The sequence below is a fragment of the Drosophila melanogaster genome, chromosome 3R, assembly GCF_000001215.4.
Source record: "Drosophila melanogaster chromosome 3R".
In the NCBI taxonomy this organism is placed as follows: Eukaryota; Metazoa; Arthropoda; class Insecta; order Diptera; family Drosophilidae; genus Drosophila; species Drosophila melanogaster.
In genome coordinates this window covers 25,302,455-25,320,426 of record NT_033777.3, presented here as the reverse complement: position 1 = coordinate 25,320,426, position 17,972 = coordinate 25,302,455, and the positions used below count along the sequence as shown (strand labels likewise).

Below are 17,972 nucleotides of genomic sequence, written 5' to 3'. Positions count from 1 at the left end.
CAGATGAACGGAATACGGACCAAAAAGATTGTTAAACTTTCTCGCTCAGTAACGGGTTACAGATAGTCTACGAAATCGACTAATGCGTTATCTCTTGTCCTATATATAATCTTCAATTTCGAGAATTTTTGGATTATTTTTTAATTTGTAATGTCACGCTTAAAACGACTTTATGGGCTGGTTTACGCCAACTTATATGTACGTGGATAAACTTGCAATGTCATATTCTAATTAAAGCTGTCTGTGGCGATTGAGATAATATATGTATATCTCTCCCATCTCATATCAAAACCAAACCTATTTAATGAAGTGACTTGCATAGCAAGTGCTCAGTAAGTACGATCAAGTCTAGTAGAACAACTAATTAAAAATGCCACCCCAGACAAACGATGAAAATGTTTGCGAGCGAGAGGTTCCAATTCCGGGCTGGGTGAAACCAGAAGTCTTTGAGGACCTGCTCAAGGATAATGTCAAGGATTATAAGAAGACCAAGGCCCTAAGGGCCAAAGCAGGAGTCGCTGCTGGCGAAAACTATGCCACCATAATGCTGAGACTGGAACTAGATGTGGAAACGAAGGGTACATTAAATTTTGCTTAAAAAGAATCAAAAAATTAAGCCAAAGGATCTATATTTTAGACAAATCGGAAGTAACCAAAGCATTCATGCTAAAAACTCCCCACGACACTGACGCATATCGCAAGCTTCTTCAAGAAACGAATATCTTCGATGTGGAGCGCGGAATGTATTTGGTAGTGGTTCCCGAGCTGGAGCAAATGTACCGGGATGTGGGCTTGGAGGTAAAGTTTGGGGCTGAGGCCTACGAAATAAAGGTGAGCGAGAACTATGTTCTACTGGAGGATCTCAGGCCTCGAGGATTCAAGAATGTAGACCGCCTGCAGGGCTTGGACCAAGCTCACACCGAAAGTGTCCTGAGAAAGTTCGCCCAATGGCATGCGGCTTCTGCAGTTCGCGTGGACCTCAAGGGCCCTTACGAAGAAAAGTATACCAATGGTTTTTTCAAATCGAAAGAAATCATGAACTTTTTCTGCGATCGCAGCGCTAAAATTTTGCTAAATAATATCGATCAGTACGATGGACATGCAGCTTACATAAAGGATTTGGTAAGTTAACTTGTGTTTGTATATATAGGTGCATTTCTAATCCAAACATTTCTCTGACTACAGCAAAGTGTTTCAGAAAAGTTATTCGATATATATAATGATATTAAGGAACCAAAATCCGACGAGTTCAATGCCCTCAACCATGGCGATGGTTGGTCTAACAACATTATGTTCCAGTACAACGACAAAAACGAGATATCAAATACCTACTTTGTGGATCTTCAACTGCCGAAGTGGGGATCAGTTGCGCAGGATTTGTATTATTTCTTGCTTTCATCGACCAGCCTGGACATTAAAACGGAGAAATTCGACTATTTCGTCTGGTTCTACCACTCAGAGTTGGTGAAACACCTCAAACTTCTGAACTACTCTAAGAAACTGCCAACTTTAAGAAGCATTCGCAATGCTCTTAACAAGTACAGTGGATGGGGTAAGTTAGTTATAATAGTTAAGACCATTATAATATCTTCTTATACGTATTATCTTATTGTAGCCTTCATTTGCTCTATATCCGTCATGGGAGTCGTTCTGCTGGACCCCACAGATGATGCTGATTTCGATAAGATCATTTCGAACGAGCATTCAAACTTTACGAATTCCATCTACACCAATCCCAGATACCGCAGGCATATGAAAGTTGTCTTACCTTGGCTGCAGCATCGTGGTGCCTTGGAGTAAAATATCAAATGATCTCTTAAAATTAGTCTATTTGCAGATATCATTTTTACTTAGAAATAAATTAAACGATACAAAATATTGATGTTGAATATCGGATTGTAATTATAAGGTGATATGAGAAAAGGGCCACCCTAATTTTCAGAATGGAAAGGCGAAAGATTTTTTCCTGTCCATACGTTTGTTTTCCAAATAGAATAATAGAAAATTGTATGCTGGAAATGCGCCTGTTATCTTCCCAAATACATCATCTAAACACTTTAGAGTTACTTTGGATTAAGATATATTATATTGAGCCAATATCGCAGAAACTGCGATGTCACTATGATAATCTACTCTGTGGGGTGAGGGATTGTTTTAAAATTTCCGGACGCACCTTTCGAGCACAGTCACTTCTCACAAACTAAATTAATATAAAACAGTTGACTGATTGTTAGGTAAGAGGTAATGCTTATCGCTCACATGTAGATTTATTTCTCCCTAGAGTATTTAAGACATTCGCTGAGTGCTCTAAGCTTGCAGTAAGTGCGCTGAACTGAAACAGCTTATTACAAGATGCATCCCCAGACAAAGGATGAGGATGTTAGCCAAAAACAGGTCACCATTCCGGATTGGGTTAAGCCAACAGTCTTTGAGGAGCTGCTTAAAAGGATTGTCAAGGATTACAAAGCAACGAAATCCATGAGGGCAAATGCAGGAGTCGCTGCTGGCGAAAACTATGCCACCGTAATGCTTAGAATTGAACTGGATGTTGAGAAAGAAGGTTCGTTAAATTCATTCTATAGGACTAATGAATTAGGGTATCAGCGTATTTGAACTGAAATTATCTTTCAATTATTGTAAACCTTGCAGATAACACTCAAACAACCAAGGCATTTATGCTTAAAACTCCCCATCAGTCAGAGCAGTATCGTAAAGTAATCGAGAAGACAGATATCTTCGATGTGGAGCGAGGAATGTATGTGGAAGTAGTGCCCGAGCTGGAGCAACTGTATCGCGATGTGGGATTGGAGGTCAAATTTGGAGCTGAACTCTACGACATAGAGGCCAGCGACTACTACGTCCTGCTGGAGGATCTTCGGCCACGTGGATTCGGGAACATAGATCGCCTCGAAGGCATGGACCAGGCTCACACCGAATGTGTTCTCAAGAAATTTGCCCAATGGCATGCGGCCTCTGCCGTTCGCGTAGAAACAAAGGGTCCTTATCAGGAGAAGTACACAAAGGGTTTTTTAAGGAACGAGGAAATCGTAGATGCCTTTATTAATCGGAGCATAAAAGTTTTTCTGGATAACGTCCATCTGTGCAAGGGTTACGAAACTTATCTAAATGATCTGGTGGGTAATTTATCTTTTGATATTCGTATCTTCAAGTCTTCTATCTTATCATTAATTACAGCGCATTGTCTCCGGCAAGACATTCGAAATTGTGGAGAGCCTCAACAATCCGAGTCCTGATGAATTTATTGCGTTAAACCATGGCGATGGTTGGGCCAACAACATTATGTCCCAGTACAATACGAAAGGCGAGATACAGGATACCTACTTTGTCGATCTGCAAGTCCCTAAGTGGGGATCAGTGACCCAGGATCTATACTACTTTCTTTTGTCCTCTACAAGCTTGGACATAAAAACATCAAAGTTTGATTACTTCATATGGTTTTACCACTCCGAATTGGTAAAGCATCTGAAATTGCTTGGATATTCGAAAACTCTTCCCACTTTAAGAAGAATTAACGACGCTCTCAACAAATACAGTGGATGGTGTAAGTTTTCAATCGTTACTTAATCATTAGTTCAGATCTTATAAAAAAAAACATTTCAGCGTTCATCTGCACCGCAACTATATTGGCATATGTCCTCCTGGATCCCGTGGACGGAGCCGATTTTGATAAGGTTCTTGGTGATGACGACTGTAGCTTTAAGAACTCGCTATACATTAATCCCAGATTTCGCAAACATATGGAGGTTCTATTGCCATGGCTTCAGCATCGCGGAGCTATGGAATAGATACTTAGAATGCACAATATTAAATCGTATGGCGTATAACGAAAAAATTACACTCAAGGTTTATATATACAGTATAGTAGAAGTAGCATATTGTGTAATATCTAATAAAGACCTAACTAGTGTTTAACAAACATTGTGGTTAATAAAAAACTTGTTCCGGAGTTTACATATAGGTAAATATAACTATAAGTATAGTTATAAGCATTTTTTTTTATGGTCATACAATTATTTTTATTGTCTTTAAATACTTACACTTATATGACAGACAAGCTTCTATATGGGTATAAATGCATCCCCCCACGTTTGTTTTGGTCTATATGTATGTATCACTCGAGACTTTGAAAACAAGTTGTTTTGAGAACTCTCCATATCCAGCACTCTCTTTGTTTTCCGACAAGCTTTTGGAGCTTTCGTATTGGCATTTGTTTTGGTAGCAAACAAAGATACAGAGAAAAAAAGTTTTGCTCACATGTTTGTACGGGACCAGCCGGCAAATAAACTCTTAGTTTGCTTAGAATGACGGCTGAGACAGGAACAGCGCCTATGCCCACCTGGCTGAGAGCAAATCTATTCGAAGAATTGCTAAGTAAACGTTACGGCGGCAATTATGCCGGAATCAAAAGTTTCAAGCCGGAAGCCGGGCTCAAGCCGGGAGAAAACTACTCCACAATTATGCTGCGCCTCAAGCTTGAAGTCGAACTGCAGGGTGAGTGTGAGTCACAGGTGAACAATGGAAAGTCAAGCAGAAATTTCCATCATCAGATCACACAATCGAAAATGTGAGCTATATGCTGAAGACTCCCTATGATTTCGAGATGTATCGCGAGATTCTGAGGAAGAACAACATGTTTGCTGTGGAGAGGGATGTGTTCATTCAGGTGATTCCCGAGCTGGAACAGATGTACAAGGATGTGGGCGTGGAGGTCAAGTTTGGGGCCAAGGCTTATGAAATCGACGCGCCCGATGATTACGTACTTCTGCAGGATCTGGGTCCTTTGGGTTTCAGGAACGTCGATCGCCTGGAGGGCCTAGACATGGTTCACACCAAGTGTGTTCTAAAGAAGATGGCCCAGTGGCATGCGGTATCGGCCACCAGGATCCATCTCAAGGGTCCGTACCCCCAGAACTACTTGCAACCCACGTACGCCGATACCATGAAGGAGAGCATCGAACAGGTGGCTGAAACCTTGGGCAAGTATTTCCTCAAGTGCCTGCCACTCTACGAGGGTTACGAGGAGTACAGTGCGGCGGTTGTATGTTTCTTTAGCTATATGCACCAATTGGTTGCACGGTTCATCACAAAATAATCTATTTGTACAGCACAAGATGCAACCTAAAATCGTCGACCTTATGTATGCTATGAACACGCCCGATCCGCAGGACTTCAATGCTCTGAATCATGGAGATTGCTGGACCAGCAACATCATGTTTAAGTACGAGGACGAGTCGCCCGAACCGATCGAGACATATTTCGTGGATCTCCAACTGCCCAAGGTCACGAGCGTGGCATATGATCTGATCTATTTCCTCCTGGGCTCGACGAAATTCGAAATCCAATTGAGTCAGTTCGATTACTTCATCAAGTACTACCACGATCACCTGGTCGAGCACTTGAGAATGCTGAACTACCCCGAAGCAAAAACCCCCACGTTGGGGTTCCTCCATACTCAGCTATTGAAATATGGACGAGTTGGTAAGTGGAAACCTCGCTCTGCAAAGCTGTAGATAACCAAGTTCTGATTTCTTTTCCAATCGTAGGGTATCACATTGCTTTTATTCTCTGCCCACCAGTGCTGCTCGATCGGACTGAAGATGCAAATCTGACCGATTTCGTCACCGAGACGGATAATGGCGATGGTCTAAAGTTGGCTATGTACTCCAATGCCCGATATAAGAAGCACGTTAGCGCCATTCTCAAATGGTTGAACAATCGAGGGGCCTTCCAGTGCTAGTTCGCTATACATTATATATATATAAAGAATACTATTGCTAAAGTGATTCCTAACGTTCTCTGGGAAAGAAAATTTGTAATACCATGACATATAAAATGTACTGCTTTCAATAAAATACTAATGCACGAATTTTAAGAATAAAATATGCTTGTAACTGAGCAATGATTATTCAGTGAAGTATAGAAGTTTCTCATTAGACGGATGGTAAACATAATCTCATAAGCACACTTTTGTTTTTAAATGATGAGTATGTGAAAATATATTTAACTTCTAGCCGCTTTGTACTAGCCAGGCCTAATAATAAAACAAAACATAACTGCCCCATTAAAGCACAATCAAAGATAATCAAAATGCCGTTTGGTACCCATATAGACCAGCATTTTGTAGGATTAATAATATTCAAATAATTGTTTATTGAGTGCGTGGTGCTCGTGCGGAAACCGATGGTGAACTGTCTATCTACCCATCACATGTCACGCCCAAAAACACCAATTAATGAGGAATCACGAAATAATTAGAGCGAATGGCGAGCGCAAAGAGGAACTCGGGTGCCCGATCCCGATATGGAAGTCGAATCAGGAGCGGGAACAAGAAACTGTTTTCGTTATCAATCAAACAATTGACGGTGTTTGCGTCTCTATATCATATATCACACACCTCTCGCTCGGGCACGCTATCGCGCACCCACTCTCGCCAACGCCAATTGCCACTCTTTTGCCGGTTTTGGCGAACTGAATTACAAAAAAAAAAACTTCAATCGAATGCATGCGATAAGGAATTTCTTGGCCCATACCCAAATCGGGGCAATACCGCTGTTCCCGAGCACAACCACTCGTATTTCCCACTCGACAGTTGGCCGGATTGCAGTCGATCTATCAGTGCGCTCCGTTTACCAATTAAGGAAAAAGGTTTGCCACCGCTGTATGTGTTTTCGCATTGGGCCATTCACCGAATCTAGGGATCCGACCCGCCAGTTTTGACCAACCCCCAATAGTGCTATAAAAACATAGTTCAGATGGGACTAACATCTAGTATTCAAACTTTTCTTGTGGTGGAAAGAGCGACTAAGAGTGAAATTAGCTTATAAGCTAAGAAAGTGCATTGAAAATTGTTCAAAAATCAAAACTATCATTTCAGTTCGATTAGGTAGGATTCCCCGAATTGTGTTTCGTAATGTACTCCAAACTTATAACAAGTGTTTCATTCGGTGGCATGTGACCTGATTTACGATTTTTGCTCATTAATTTGCGATAATTCTGATAATTGCCTAATCAATAAAAGCCCCACCAAAGTTCGGTAATTACCCGTAATGGAATGACCACAAATCGTCAAATCACGTTTCTCCAACTATGTACTTCGATAAAGTTTTATCTTCACAATGATGCATTTCCCACGGAATTATTAGTATTACAAGTTTTCTAGTCTTATACACTTAAAAAAAATATAAAAATATCAGGTAGTGCAGCAACTCTTCTCAAGTATCGAAGAAAACACTTGAGAGTGGCATTAGCACTTCTAAGTATTAGCTTGAGTCATATGCTTACTGACTTTTCCAAGTGTGGAATAAAAGAAGTGCCACATATTGGGGTAATAATGACTTTTGCAGAGATAACTTCATGGGAAATCATTCAAAAGTTATTGCACTTAAGGTTATTTCATTTTTTTATTTTACTGTACCAATTAGTGTCCGTTATGATAATTTTCCGCCGACGCATTAGACTCAATTTCAAGATACTCAATTTGTCGGCACATTTGATATAATTCTCTAAAAATACACAAATCTTGAGACGTTCCTTATTGAATGGGCTGGGCCAAAAGCAGAACGGATTTTATTATTCAAATATTCCGCGCCTTTGGCAAAAACGGAAGAGTGGCGCCACCTATGCTTGATGTTGTCGAACAATCATTTCGTATACGACCTGTTAGCCATGCTAACAGTGAAGTTAAAGAATTTTATTCGTTGTTATCAGCACGACACTAATGCTATTTTAAATTAATTTTATGGCAGATTCATCATGTCTGAGGCCACCACCAATGGACACAATGAGGTGCCAGCCAATAATCTTCCATCTTGGCTGTCGAAAATCTCTCTGGAGAAGGCTGTTCAGGCCCAGATCGGAGACTTTGAGAAAATCATCTCGGTAATCCCACAAAAGGGCAGCAGTGATGGCGATAATTATTCTACACAGTTCCTTCGTTTGCTGGTGGAAGTGGAACTGATTGGTGAGTGCGGATCTATACTTATAGATGCATATAGGATGCAAATAATTATATCGCATAAATATTGTTTGCAGACCACAGCACCAAGGATCTTTCCTTCGTTCTGAAGGCACAGCACAGCAACGAAATGATGGCCGCCATATTGGCCAAGTTGAAGCTCTTCCAAAAGGAGGAACAGATGTACCATAGCATTCTGCCCAAATTCGAGAAGCTTTACGCGGATGCCGGCAAACCCATTCAGTTCGCGCCCAAAGCCTTCAAGTTCGATCGTGACCTCGGAGTGGACTACATTCTGCTTGAGGACCTACATCGCAAGAACTTCAAAAACGCCAATCGCCTGGCCGGTCTGGATCTCGATCACATGCATAAGGTTCTCGAGAAACTGGCCGCCTTCCATGCGGCATCCGCCTGCTACGTGGAGCACCACGGTCTCTTTGGCGAGGAGTTCACCGTTGGCGTTTTCAGCGAGTCCAATCGCCAGCTTCTTCAGGAGTTCAATGCATCTGGTGCATTTCTGGCTCAGCTCAAGAAGTGGAAGAATGCGCAGAAAATTTATGAAAAGCTGGTGGGTAACTGGTGTGCCAATGAGTTGAAAGATGATCCGGCTATAAATCTGTTTCATTTAGGCTGACAGCGATGACTACTTGGTGGATCGTCTGCTGCAGGATCAGCAATACAATACCAGAGAATTCAACGTGCTCAACCATGGAGACTGCTGGGCCAATAATGTGATGTACCAACATGATGCATTTGGAACTATTAAGGAGACCCTTTTCGTTGACTTTCAAGTGGGAAAATACGGAAGTCCGGTAGGTCTTCTGGATATAGATTATATCTGAATATTTCAATCTGATCAATACTCTAACTTCTTATCTGCAGGCCAATGATCTGTACTACTTAATATTGTCATCGGCTGCTCCAGAGCTGAAGACTGCCAAGTTTGACTACTTGGTGCGCTACTATTTTGATAATCTTATTGAGAATCTAAAGCTTCTGCAATACCACCGACCACTGCCCAAGTTGAAGAACCTGCATGCTTCCCTTTTTCGCAACGGTTTGGCTGGTGAGTAATCCAATCCACTATCGACATTATGATTGCACATTCATAATGCTTTATCGACAGCTTATATGGTGGTCTCCAAGGTGTTGCCCGTCGTCATGCTGGACAAGACAGCCGATGCTAATCTGGAAAGCTATATAAGTGACGAGTCCAAAATGAAGAACGCTATGTTCACCAACCCGAAGTATGTCCAGGTGATGACGGAGGTGCTGCCATGGTTGGACAACCGCGGCCTGCTCGACTTGAAGTGATTACCGTCCCAAAGTTGTGGAGTAATGATGGATTCACACTTTAATAATGACTATTTAATTGTGTGATCTACAAATGGCGCATAAAGTCAAATAAAAAGATAATTATATTCTAATGGACTGTTTACTGATGTTTAAAAATATAATTGGTACATCATGCTACTTTAAAAACATTATTTTAAATTTCGACAATATTGCAACAATGAATTGATCTTTTAGGCCCTTGCATAGAAATTTCAATCAATAGTTACATTTCCAAACAAAATTGTATTGTATATTAAAATAGCCATGAAAGTTCCGAAAATTCCCGATTGGGTTTCCTCTCTATCCTTGAACCAGGCCGTCCATTCCGTCCTGGAAGATGGGGTGCAGATTACGTCCGTCATCCCAAGCGTTCATCTTATCCAGTTTCGCAACTGCACTGTGCTTCTGCCAATCCAGGTGAAAGTCCAACTGCGGGACTTCACGATGAAGAAATTGTTCTTTCTACTGAAGGCACAACATGGCACCGACATTCAGGCCATGGTGATGAACCAGTTGAAGATGTTCCAACGGGAACACCAGGTTTACCACAATGTCCTGCCCAAGCTCGAGGAAATCTACAGAGAGGTGGGCAAGAAGGTGTCCTTTGGTCCAAGGGCCTTTAGGCTGGACTACAGCATCGGTGTTCAGTATGTCCTGTTGGAGGATCTCAAGGCCAAGTCCTACAAAAACGTTGAACGGCAGGCTGGCTTCAACAAATTGTGCCTGAAGCAGGTGCTCAAGAAACTGGCCCAGTTCCATGCCGCCTCCGCCGTGTGTGTGGAAAAGCATGGCGCGTTTAGCAATCTTCTGGTCAACGGAGTCTACACAAAGGCAAACGAATCTGTGCTCCAGGAGCTGAACGATCCGGAGATCTTCCTTTCTCAGTTGCGACGCTGGCGTTTGGGTGATCATTTCCACAAACGGTTGGTGGAAAAGGAGAAGGACCTCGTCGATGGGCTGTTAAAGCTTCATTCTCCCGACTCCAATGAATTTAACGTCCTGAATCACAGCGACTGCTGGGTGAACAACGTTATGTTCAAGTTCGACGACTCCGGCCATGTGGAGGACACCGCACTGCTCGATTACCAGTTGGTCAAATATGGATCTCCTGTAGGTTTTGTGGTTTCTAAGCCTCCGCGTAAATCCATGTTTACTCATTAACATTTTCCAGGCCATTGATTTGTACTACACCATTTTGTCGTCCGCTGAAAAGGACATAAAACTAGCCCAGTTTGACAATATGGTTCAGTATTACTTCTACCATTTGCTGGATAACCTCAAAGCTCTTAATTTCGGAGGCAGTCTACCGCAGTTGCAGCATATTCGCGATGCCCTAAACAAAAACGGACTGGCTGGTATTAATAATTGATATTAACTAAATTAAATCTAATCGGTGAATGGTTTTCAGCCTATGTGGTGGTCACTCGGGCCCTGCCCATAACGATGATGAATCAGTTCGAGGACGAGGTAAACGAACGATATGCCTCCAAAATGAAGTGCGCCATGTTCACCAGCCGGAAATACATCCAGGCGATTAAGGATATCCTGCCCTGGATGGAGGAGCGCTCCCTTCTTAATTAGTCATGAATTAAGGGTTCTCGACCATTTAATGAATGAAAGAGATATTCATAGACTGATAATTGATTCAAGTACAATGCTCAATAAACTTGATTAGCCGCCTTATCAATTTTGTTTGGGTTGATTTTTGTCTTAAATGCCAGTCATGTTGGTATGACTTTTTAACACATTATTTCGTGTGTTTCGCATGGTCTTACGCCTGCTATTAATAAAGGCGTAATCGAAAACTAACGTTAATTGAGCTTGAATCTAAGTTGATAATATTCGTTATCAGGCCACAACCAGCGCGAGCCAATGACACACTTCCCGAAATCGGACAATCATCAATTATTCCGATTCGGGATGACGGAGCTGGTTCAATTAAAGAATTTTAGCTAGACAATAGACCACAATGCATTTGTATAAGTATTGAAACACGAGTAGCGACAATGAACTGAACTATTTGTGTGGAATTTAAATGAATTTGTTGGACAACAATTAAGTTCTATGTCAACATTACTTCTACAGATATTATGAGAGATGTATCTACAAAATTTCAACAAGGGGTTGTTTCATCAATTGCAGTATTCAAACTTATCGATTGTTTAGATCAGCCGTTGAGTTTGGGTAATTGTTTTTTCCTATATAGCTTCCTATAATTGCTAGCCCATCAATTTATGAAATATATCATGGTCACAACTTATTGTAAACTCAGCAAGGAATAATTCCGTTGCATTCTGGAAAAACGGAGTCTTAATATGCCAAAAATTAGGACTTTGGTTGGATATGTATGATAATGTGTGACAAAAAAACTTCAAAGAATATAGTTCTTATTGATTATTTTGTGGTTACCGATAATTTACAGACGTAGTGTTATCACATATCTTAGAAATACCTAAAACAATACCAATACAATTGAAAATGGATTTGTGCAGGTCAATGATGATTTCTTTCACGACTACAGTTATCCAAAAATATGGGAAGCCTTTACTTGGCTTTATTGTAACCTTTGTTCTGCATCATATCTAGTATATGGGTGTTATGGGTACGCCTAAACAAAAACCCGTTTACGCTATCAGTTCGGCCCAAACACAGATACATATGCACACACACTAGTGCACTTGCCATGGGCGACTATTAGTATAAAAGTATGCGAACCGGACGGAGAGTTCAGTATTTGCTTGTCGTTAGAAATCGTCGGACACAAAAGCAGCGTTTTCTCCGAACGGGAATTTAAATTGAAAAGTCGGTCAGTAATAAATAACAATTGTATCAAATGTGATGAGCAATTCGCAGTCATTCATATGAGGCGGAAACAATCTTTGCCTTGCTGCATTCTTTGAACAAAAATTTACAAAATTTACGAAATTTACATTCCGGTATTTGATAAGTGCATTTTCGAACAAAATATCAGACTAATGTGCTAAATACTTAGCCATAAAAGTACTATTAAAAAACTATTACTAAAAACTGTGCAAACTGTGCAAAAATTGGACTTTGAACACACTAACACGTGATGCTTTCGCTTTCGATAACTGTTATTAAAATGAATGGGAATCACAATGTAACTTTTTTAATTGCTTTGATCTTGAACGGCTGTTCATTTCCTCCACGAAAGTCAATTAATTGATCTACCGTTTTCATCATCAGCATCAAAATGTCGCCAAACAACAGCGCGGAAAAGCCAGTCAATCCCAACGAGCACCTGCACATACCGAAGTGGATAAATGAGGAATACTTCCAGCCGATCATCGAGAAGGATGTGGAAAACTTTGACAAGATCATAAACCTTGTGCCCATTGCGGCCACTGCGCCCGGCGAGAACTACACATCCATTATGATCCGCGTCATTGTGGATATACTGCTGAAGGGTCAGTAGCTTAACAAGGATGATTTTTCAAGACTTATTTCAAGTTTACCTCCATTTTCAGATGGCAGCGAGCAGAGGGTATCGTACATTTTGAAGACAATGCTGGAGGCGGACAGTGGAGCGGATGTGATCGATGGCATGGGACTTTTTCCCAAGGAGCGAAAAATGTACGAGGTGCACATCCCGCAGTTCGTAAAGCTTTACAAGGAGGCTGGCCTGGAAATCGAATTGGCGCCCAAGTGCCTCCATGTCGACGCCACTGACGAATTGATTACCATGGTTTTCGAGGATCTGAGCCGGCAGAATTTCAAGAACTTCGATCGGCTAAAAGGGTTCGATCTGCCGCACATGCGAGAAGTGCTCCGGAAACTGGCCGAACTGCATGCTGCATCCGTGGTGGCCAAGGAAATAAATGGTCCCTACGATGCCATGTACAACATGTCCATCTACAACGAGCAGAGTCGGGACCTCTTTGAGTCTCTGGGTAAGCAGCGAGAGGAGCAATTCCTCAAGGCCATGCGCAACTGGGACCTCGAGAATGCCGAAAGCTACATCGCCCGGATGTGGGACCCCTTGGAGGTGTTCGAGGAAGCAGTGCAAGTCAACCAGGTGGACGAGGACGAGTTCAATGTGCTGAACCACGGCGACTGTTGGTCCAACAACATCATGTTCAACTACAAGGATAACGGCGAGATCGATAGAACCATATTGGTGGACCTGCAGGTTGGCAAGTGGGGCAGCCCGGCTCAAGACCTTTGGTACCTGATCACAACATCGGCATCGCTGGATATCAAGATCAAGGAATTCGATCACTTTATTCAGATCTATCACCAGCGTCTGGCGGAATGCCTCAAGCTACTGAACTACTCGAAGCCCATTCCCACACTCAGGGACCTGCACATTATGATGCTGAAGTATGGATTCTGGGGTTAGTATATTTTAGGTTTTTTTATTTTCAATAAGATGGAATGAATATTTAAATTGATAGGACCTCTGACCGCCATGGGTGTGATGGTGGCCACACTTATGCCCACGGACAAGGACGCCAATATGAAAATGATTCTGGCCCAAGGACCCGAGGCCGATGCCATACGATACAGGACCTTCATCAATCCCTACTATGCCAAAGCAATGAAGGTGCTTTTACCGTTCTTCGATAACAAGGGACTTTTGAAGTCGAATTAGCTTTAATCCCGGATCCCAATTGTGGTGTAGCCAATTTGCTGTGATATTATATATCATAGGCGCAAGCAATAAATACGAATTTGATTTAATTTACACGTAATTCGTTTGGTTTCACTATTAAATCGTTTCGCCCAGACTTAGTCCAGTAATAAAACCCCAAACAAAACGTAGAACACAATCATCATGACTGGCTAAAATGGCTACGCGTGCGTTGAGCTTGAAATGGGTCCAAATGACGTCGTCTTCAAACTTTTGTTTAGTAGGAAAAACCTTTAAATCTGTCTGCGAGCTTGTGAGCTTCAGACTTGCCAACTAGTGACGTATGTGCTAATCGCAAAACAAACAGGTGTTCATTTGCTTCTTCACTTCAATGATTATCAATCAATTAACAAAAATAGGCAATGGCGATAACTAATTATTTCTTGATAATAAGTTAGACCACAGACTTTTCTGTAATCGTATTTTTAATCTATTGGCTTCTTCCAGCCAAAAACCGCACTTCCATAAAATCGGAATTCTATTTAATCAGCCGGAAACATTCTATAAAATAATTGCACAGCCAGCAGTTGGCATTGATGGCAAAAACTGCGCCACAATGGGGTTTTAATTGACAGAGGCATTCTATATATGTAATTAGGAACACGCAAATAGTTCTCATTCATTGGGCCTCCAGATGAGCAGCCATAGAGAGATGTAAATTAGCGATTCAAATGAGGCAAACATTTAAATTGTTTGCTTCTCTAATTTCAGCTTGGGTAGACATGTGTTGTTAGAAAAACGTGCTTAGCATATTGAAGAAAATGTAGTATGATTATGAATCTGACGAGTAAGAAAGTTGGAAGATGGTGAAAGTGCTGGGCTTAACTAAGGATTGATTTATTAAACTACTATTTCTCATATAATTTTGGAAAATGTTTAGGCATGGAGTAATCCCAATTGATCCAGTCGAGCCAGCAATATGGTGACTTCCTTAATGTAGCCTTTAGAAAAAGAGCATTTTCTTCGCTTTTCTTCATTCTGAAGCAGATCGCCAAAGTCAACGGACTTATCCCTCAATGCCCACATCAGCGGTAGAAAGGTGCTAATGAGAAAGAACTCTGTTGGGGAAATATTTTTATTAAATTATATTAGATTAACTTAGATAAATTGGTAACTCACCGTAGTACTTGTGTTGATGCAGGCGCTTCCAAAGACCCGATTGACTGGGCATTACGCCTTTATAGCCGATCTTCTTTAGAACATCCTGCAGAACGGAGATGTAATAATTGATGAGGTCATCCCAGTTATTCCATCGATGCTCCGGCTCCAAAAGCATGTAAATCGAATAGAGTAGATCGAATGTCAAGGGAAAGAGATTACTGATTTGAAAGTCCAGCAGCATGCAGTCCTCTAAGGATACAGTATCCTTATGCTTGAACATAATGTTTCGAAGGTGCAGGTCTCCGTGGCAAAGTACCCAGTACTCGTCTTTTTTCTGGCTCTTTCGAATGTCCTTCCACTCTTCAACAAGTCGCTCTAGGAAATCGTCCTTGATGCTTTCGAAGTACGGCTTATACTTATTCAACTCCGGCTCCTTTCCCAAAAGCTCAACGAAGAATTCCATTCCAGTTCTCATAAAGGGATCATTCAGGACATGTGGCATCTCAAACAGTCCATGGGTGTACGACTCTAGGAACTCTGGTTGCTGATAAAAATTCATATTATTAGAAGAAGAACAATTACTTTTAACAACTTACCTCATTCTGCACTTTCAAGCTGACTGCATGCCACTTGGCCAGTTTGAAGTAGATGCGTCGTATCTCATCTAATGTGGCGTCCCGATCCCGTAGCACAATGTAACCCATCTCGGCCAGATCCTCAAAGATCAGGACCTGATGCGGCTCCAGGCTGTGGTATATGCAATTCACATATAGCTGGGTGTCATCGCCGACCTGTCGAAGGATCCTCTCGAACTCGGGCAGCACCTTTGTGTACAATCCCATCTCCGTTTCGAATATGGGCGATCCTCCGAGCATATCCTTCTTGTGTCCCTCTGCCTCTGGCATTGTCTTGATGATCAGCGACTTCTGGAACTCGCCTTTTCGGTTGGTGTACTTCACCCTTGCCCGGAACATGATGCTGGCATAGTGATCTCCCTTCGCACTCGCCGGGGAGAAGGTCAAATCGATAACCTTGACCGCGGCCTCCAGCTCATTGCCTTCCAAAACGCGAGCCATGAACTCGGAGTTGAGCCACTCAGGTGGCACCAATTCGTCATCGTTAAACTGGTTGTTTTGGGGGTTCCCGGACATATTGTTTACTATCTTCTATTGCGATGTCCAAAGAAGAGCGAACTGAACAAAGCTCCAGTTCACTGGCACCTAAATTGAATTACAGAGAGAGAATTTCGTTTTTGAATGGGATTGTAGGTGTGTGGGACTTAAGAAGCTTTTACCCAGAGATAATGAAGAGCTTTTCGGTTTGTTTTAAAATTCTCTCATGTCGGAGTAACTCAAGAGAAGAGAAAAACGTGATTTTTCGAGCGATATCAAAACAATAGCCTTATACACTTTATTAAGTACATATAATGGAACGCTCATTTATTTGTTGGTCTATCTATAAAAACTGTTCTTAAAAACTCTTTTTCCACTTATTCGTTTTATAAGTTCTCAAAATATCCAGACCTTTCAAATCTTGCCAGTATTGATTTACACTCTTCAATAAAATCCTGTAATTTATCATCAGTTTCTTCGTTAGTCGCGGTTTCAAGGCTAAGACCTACCGACATTGGCAAGTAGGTGCTGAGAAATAGGAACTCTGCAATCGAAATATTATAAAAACCGTAATTAATAAACATATAGAAACATACCATAATCTTTAAGGCGATACATTTCCTTCCAGAACGCAGGAGGATCGGGCAGTTTGCCCTGGTAGCCAATCTTTCTTAGTGTTTCCCTTAGAACTGAGAAGTAGTAGTTCAGTAAGGTCTCTAGTTCCCCAATGCGCTGTTCTCGGTTCATTAGCATATAAATGGAATACATAAGGTCGAAGGCAAGAGGAGCAACATAGCATCCTTGGTAATCAAGCAGCATGCAATCCTCGAAGCCTCCGGATTCCTTATTATGTTTAACCATTATGTTACGTGTGTGGTAGTCACCATGGCAGAGAACGTAGTAGCCAGGCTGAGGATTGGTTTGGTACTCTTTCATAATATCACGCAGTCGGTCTATAAAATGGACTTCTATCTTCTCAAAGTGCGTCTTGTATCTGTCCAACTCAGGAATGCGGCCCAAAAAATCCTTAAACGGGCCCATGCCTGAGCTCATATAGGGAATATCAACTAGACAAATGCCATCTTTGAATTCCTTAACGAATTCTGGTCGCTAATTGGGAAATAATTTGCTTTACAGTTCTAATATCTGATATATTTATGATTTTTGGCCTACCTCGTTAATGATCTTCATGCTAAGTGCGTGAAATTTGGCCAATTTAGAATAGGCACCACATATCTCTCCATGTGTGAGCACACGATCTCGCACCATAGCATAATCCATCTCGCCAAGATCCTCAAAGATCATAACTTGACTCGGTTCCAGGCTATAATATATACATTCTGCGTAAAGCCTGGAAGTATCATTGTTTTCTCGCAATATTCTCGCAAACTCCGGCAGGACCTTCCTATACATGCCTATTTCAGTTTTAAATAGAGCTGAACCGGCAAACATTTCCAAAACCGTCTTAATAATGAGCGACTTGGAAAAGAATCCCTTCTGGGTTATATATTCCACCCGTGCACGAATTATAACACTGGCATAGTTATCTCCTTTGGCACTTCCTGGAGTAAAGTCCAATTTGGTTACCCTGAGATCCGGTTCCTTTTCGTGGGATCTCAGAACATCTGTAACAAACTGCTCATTTAACCATTCTGGGACATTCAGCTGATCAGCTAAGCTATCTTCAGCCATTTTCTAGTCTGTAAGGGAAAGTTACTAATATTTATATTAACCGGTTCAGGTAATTTTGTATAAATTTTATATAAAAATGTGTATGGCTCCTGAGAAGCTTGATGAC

General features: G+C 41.5%; 8 protein-coding genes across 11 annotated transcripts; 6 read left to right on the top strand and 2 right to left on the bottom strand.

Moving 5' to 3' along the window:
- Nucleotides 1-325: 325 nt before the first annotated feature.
- CG10560 (uncharacterized protein) lies at nucleotides 326-1,877 on the top strand. The gene is made up of 4 exons (NM_143127.3): nucleotides 326-578; nucleotides 638-1,122; nucleotides 1,186-1,552; nucleotides 1,616-1,877. The coding sequence occupies exons 1-4, from the start codon at nucleotides 371-373 to the stop codon at nucleotides 1,798-1,800; spliced, it is 1,245 nt and encodes a 414-aa protein (NP_651384.2). The 5' UTR covers nucleotides 326-370; the 3' UTR covers nucleotides 1,801-1,877.
- A 438-nt stretch (nucleotides 1,878-2,315) lies between these two features.
- On the top strand, nucleotides 2,316-3,966 carry CG10553 (uncharacterized protein). Its single transcript, NM_143126.2, has 4 exons — nucleotides 2,316-2,560; nucleotides 2,650-3,134; nucleotides 3,196-3,562; nucleotides 3,622-3,966. Exons 1-4 carry the CDS (start codon nucleotides 2,353-2,355, stop codon nucleotides 3,804-3,806), a joined length of 1,245 nt encoding a protein of 414 aa, NP_651383.1. The 5' UTR covers nucleotides 2,316-2,352; the 3' UTR covers nucleotides 3,807-3,966.
- A 344-nt stretch (nucleotides 3,967-4,310) lies between these two features.
- On the top strand, nucleotides 4,311-5,933 carry CG10559 (uncharacterized protein). Its single transcript, NM_143125.3, has 4 exons — nucleotides 4,311-4,512; nucleotides 4,569-5,059; nucleotides 5,127-5,499; nucleotides 5,565-5,933. Exons 1-4 carry the CDS (start codon nucleotides 4,323-4,325, stop codon nucleotides 5,756-5,758), a joined length of 1,248 nt encoding a protein of 415 aa, NP_651382.2. The 5' UTR covers nucleotides 4,311-4,322; the 3' UTR covers nucleotides 5,759-5,933.
- A 660-nt stretch (nucleotides 5,934-6,593) lies between these two features.
- CG31087 (uncharacterized protein) lies at nucleotides 6,594-9,400 on the top strand. Of its 2 annotated transcripts, none has more exons than NM_170221.2 (6): nucleotides 6,594-6,666; nucleotides 7,767-7,981; nucleotides 8,053-8,543; nucleotides 8,605-8,787; nucleotides 8,858-9,041; nucleotides 9,102-9,400. In NM_170221.2, exons 2-6 carry the CDS (start codon nucleotides 7,774-7,776, stop codon nucleotides 9,287-9,289), a joined length of 1,254 nt encoding a protein of 417 aa, NP_733100.1. In that variant the 5' UTR covers nucleotides 6,594-6,666; nucleotides 7,767-7,773; the 3' UTR covers nucleotides 9,290-9,400. The 2 variants fall into 2 exon arrangements, with proteins under 2 accessions (NP_733100.1, NP_001262952.1); NM_001276023.1 differs by having other exon boundaries at nucleotides 6,594-6,679.
- Nucleotides 9,401-9,483: 83 nt separating this feature from the next.
- On the top strand, nucleotides 9,484-10,998 carry CG31099 (uncharacterized protein). The gene is made up of 3 exons (NM_170220.2): nucleotides 9,484-10,420; nucleotides 10,482-10,665; nucleotides 10,719-10,998. The coding sequence occupies exons 1-3, from the start codon at nucleotides 9,575-9,577 to the stop codon at nucleotides 10,889-10,891; spliced, it is 1,203 nt and encodes a 400-aa protein (NP_733099.1). The 5' UTR covers nucleotides 9,484-9,574; the 3' UTR covers nucleotides 10,892-10,998.
- Nucleotides 10,999-12,035: 1,037 nt separating this feature from the next.
- Nucleotides 12,036-14,020, top strand: CG10550 (uncharacterized protein). Of its 3 annotated transcripts, none has more exons than NM_143123.5 (4): nucleotides 12,036-12,112; nucleotides 12,518-12,738; nucleotides 12,799-13,665; nucleotides 13,726-14,020. In NM_143123.5, the coding sequence occupies exons 2-4, from the start codon at nucleotides 12,525-12,527 to the stop codon at nucleotides 13,920-13,922; spliced, it is 1,278 nt and encodes a 425-aa protein (NP_651380.2). In that variant the 5' UTR covers nucleotides 12,036-12,112; nucleotides 12,518-12,524; the 3' UTR covers nucleotides 13,923-14,020. The 3 variants fall into 3 exon arrangements, with proteins under 3 accessions (NP_651380.2, NP_733097.1, NP_733098.1); NM_170218.3 differs by having other exon boundaries at nucleotides 12,036-12,116; NM_170219.2 differs by having other exon boundaries at nucleotides 12,036-12,246.
- Nucleotides 14,021-14,775: 755 nt separating this feature from the next.
- Nucleotides 14,776-16,290, bottom strand: CG31436 (uncharacterized protein). Its single transcript, NM_170217.4, has 3 exons — nucleotides 15,659-16,290; nucleotides 15,081-15,606; nucleotides 14,776-15,019 (listed from the first exon to the last, which is right to left on the bottom strand). Exons 1-3 carry the CDS (start codon nucleotides 16,211-16,213, stop codon nucleotides 14,838-14,840), a joined length of 1,263 nt encoding a protein of 420 aa, NP_733096.1. The 5' UTR covers nucleotides 16,214-16,290; the 3' UTR covers nucleotides 14,776-14,837.
- A 150-nt stretch (nucleotides 16,291-16,440) lies between these two features.
- On the bottom strand, nucleotides 16,441-17,963 carry CG31370 (uncharacterized protein). The gene is made up of 3 exons (NM_170216.3): nucleotides 17,348-17,963; nucleotides 16,771-17,284; nucleotides 16,441-16,718 (listed from the first exon to the last, which is right to left on the bottom strand). The coding sequence occupies exons 1-3, from the start codon at nucleotides 17,864-17,866 to the stop codon at nucleotides 16,561-16,563; spliced, it is 1,191 nt and encodes a 396-aa protein (NP_733095.2). The 5' UTR covers nucleotides 17,867-17,963; the 3' UTR covers nucleotides 16,441-16,560.
- Nucleotides 17,964-17,972: the final 9 nt, after the last annotated feature.